The sequence below is a fragment of the Austrofundulus limnaeus genome, unplaced genomic scaffold (genome assembly GCF_001266775.1).
Source record: "Austrofundulus limnaeus strain Quisiro unplaced genomic scaffold, Austrofundulus_limnaeus-1.0 Scaffold557, whole genome shotgun sequence".
NCBI classification, from domain to species: domain Eukaryota; kingdom Metazoa; phylum Chordata; class Actinopteri; order Cyprinodontiformes; family Rivulidae; genus Austrofundulus; species Austrofundulus limnaeus.
Genome location: NW_013952959.1, coordinates 153,648 through 156,227, shown reverse-complemented (window position 1 = coordinate 156,227; position 2,580 = coordinate 153,648). Strand labels below are relative to the sequence as shown.

The 2,580-nt window shown below is 42.1% G+C and overlaps 1 protein-coding gene across 2 annotated transcripts in view; it reads left to right on the top strand.

Moving 5' to 3' along the window:
* arid1b (AT-rich interactive domain 1B) overlaps positions 1 to 2,580 on the top strand; it is a 56,766-nt gene that overhangs the window by 51,059 nt on the left and 3,127 nt on the right. For both annotated transcript variants that reach the window (XM_014026464.1, XM_014026462.1), the window contains one exon: positions 123 to 855. In XM_014026464.1, the coding sequence (XP_013881918.1) occupies positions 123 to 855 (733 nt within the window). The remainder of the gene's footprint in view (positions 1 to 122; positions 856 to 2,580) is intronic.

Genomic DNA, 2,580 nt, shown 5'->3' with positions numbered 1-2,580 from the left:
GTTTTATAAATCTGAATTTTTTTTTGGCGTACGCCATTTCCGSCTYTTGGYCGTACGTTCACTTTTAGTATGGTTTCCACGCAATCCTTTATAAATGAGACCCCTGGTCTCTGTGTCTGCAGGGCTACAAGCGTCCGATGGAGGGGGTGTTCCCTCCACCCGCTAAGCGCCACGAGGGCGAGGCCTTCGGGTCCCCACAGTCCGACGTGTTCGGCCCCTACGGATCAGGAAACGGGGGCTACATGGGCCCTGAGCGTCGGCCTGTCCAGGGTCAGTACCTGTACCCGTACCCCCGGGACAGACAGGGACCTCCAACATGTGGCGTGATGAGTTCAGGGGGTCCGGCGGTGTCTGGGGGCCCCGGAGAAGGGCCACAGTCCAACATGTGGCCCCCCAGGACAGATGTGGGGTACACCTACAGCCGGCAGGGCCAGGGGCCTCCCTACCCCGCCATCAACCGAGGGGACGAACAGGAGGCCAGGACCCCCCAGGACACACAGTGGCCCCCCAATCAGCTTAACCAGCGTCAGCCACCCTTCCCTCCACCCTCCTCCTCCACACCCCCCTCCAGACCTCCCCCCTCCTCCTTCCAGGCCACACCCACCATCCCAAACCACGTGACACGCCCCCACAGCCCCTCCTGCTTCCCTCGACCCCCGGCCGGTTCTCTGTCCCCCAACAGCTCCCCCTACCTGCCCCCCACCAAGAAGCCGGGTCTGCCTGGGGCCCAAACCGGACCCCCGCCTGCCCAGAGCCTCCCCCTCATCTACAGAGAGGTCAGCTTCCCCCACAGCTCTGTGGAGGCCACGCCCCCGAAACTGAAACCACGGAGACGCCTGACAGCCAAGGACACAGGTCAGATACACACATTTATACACAAACACACACACAACACAAACACATTTATACACAAACACGCACATTTATACACAAACACTCACAAATTTATACACAAACACACACAACACAAACACATTTATACACAAACACGCACATTTATACACAAACACTCACAAATTTATACACAAACACACACAACACAAACACATTTATACACAAACACGCACATTTATACACAAACACTCACAAATTTATACACAAACACACACAACACAAACACATTTATACACAAACACGCACATTTATACACAAACACTCACAAATTTATACACAAACACACACAACACAAACACATTTATACACAAACACGCACATTTATACACAAACACTCACAAATTTATACACAAACACACACAACACAAACACATTTATACACAAACACACACACATTTACACACAAACACACACATTTATACACAAACACATTCAAACACAAACACATTTATACACAAACACACACACAACACATACATTTATACACAAACACACATTTATACACAAACACACAGACACATTTATACACAAACACACACATTTATACACAAACACACACACAAACAGACACATTTATACACAAACACACACACATTTATACACAAACACACATTTATACACAAACACACACACATTTATATACAAATACACACATTTATACACACACATTTATACACAAACACACACACACATTTATATACAAACACACATTTATACACACACACACACACACACACACACACACACATACACATTTATACACAAATACACACACATTTACACAGAAACACACACACATTTATACACACACACACACATTTATATACAAACACACATTTATACACACACACACATACACATTTATACACAAATACAAACACATTTACACAGAAACACACACACACACACATTTATACACAAACACATGTTTATTCACAAACACACACACACACACACATTTACACACACAAACACAGATTTATACACGAACACAGATTTATACACGAACACATGCACATTTATACACACACACACATTTATTCACAAACACACATTTATGCACAGACACATTTATACACAAACATACAACACAAACACATTTATACACAAACACACATATAACACAAACACATTTATACACAAACACATTTAAACACAAACACACAACACAAACACATTTATACACAAACACAACACAAACATTTAAACACAAACACATTTATACACAAACACACAACACAAACAAATTTATACACAAACACACATATAACACAAACACATTTATACACAAACACATTTAAACACAAACACACATTTATACACAAACACACAGACACATTTATACACAAATGCACACATTTATACACAAACACATTTATACACAAACACACACACAACACAAACACATTTATACACAAACACACATTTATACACAAACACACAGACACATTTAAACACAAATGCACACATTTATACACAAACGCACAACACAAACACACACACAACACAAACACATTTATACACAAACACACACACAAACAGACACATTTATACACAAACACACACATTTATACACAAACACACAGACATTTATACACAAACACACAGACATTTATACACAAACACACAGACATTTATACACAAACACACAGACATTTATACACAAACACACAGACATTTATACAC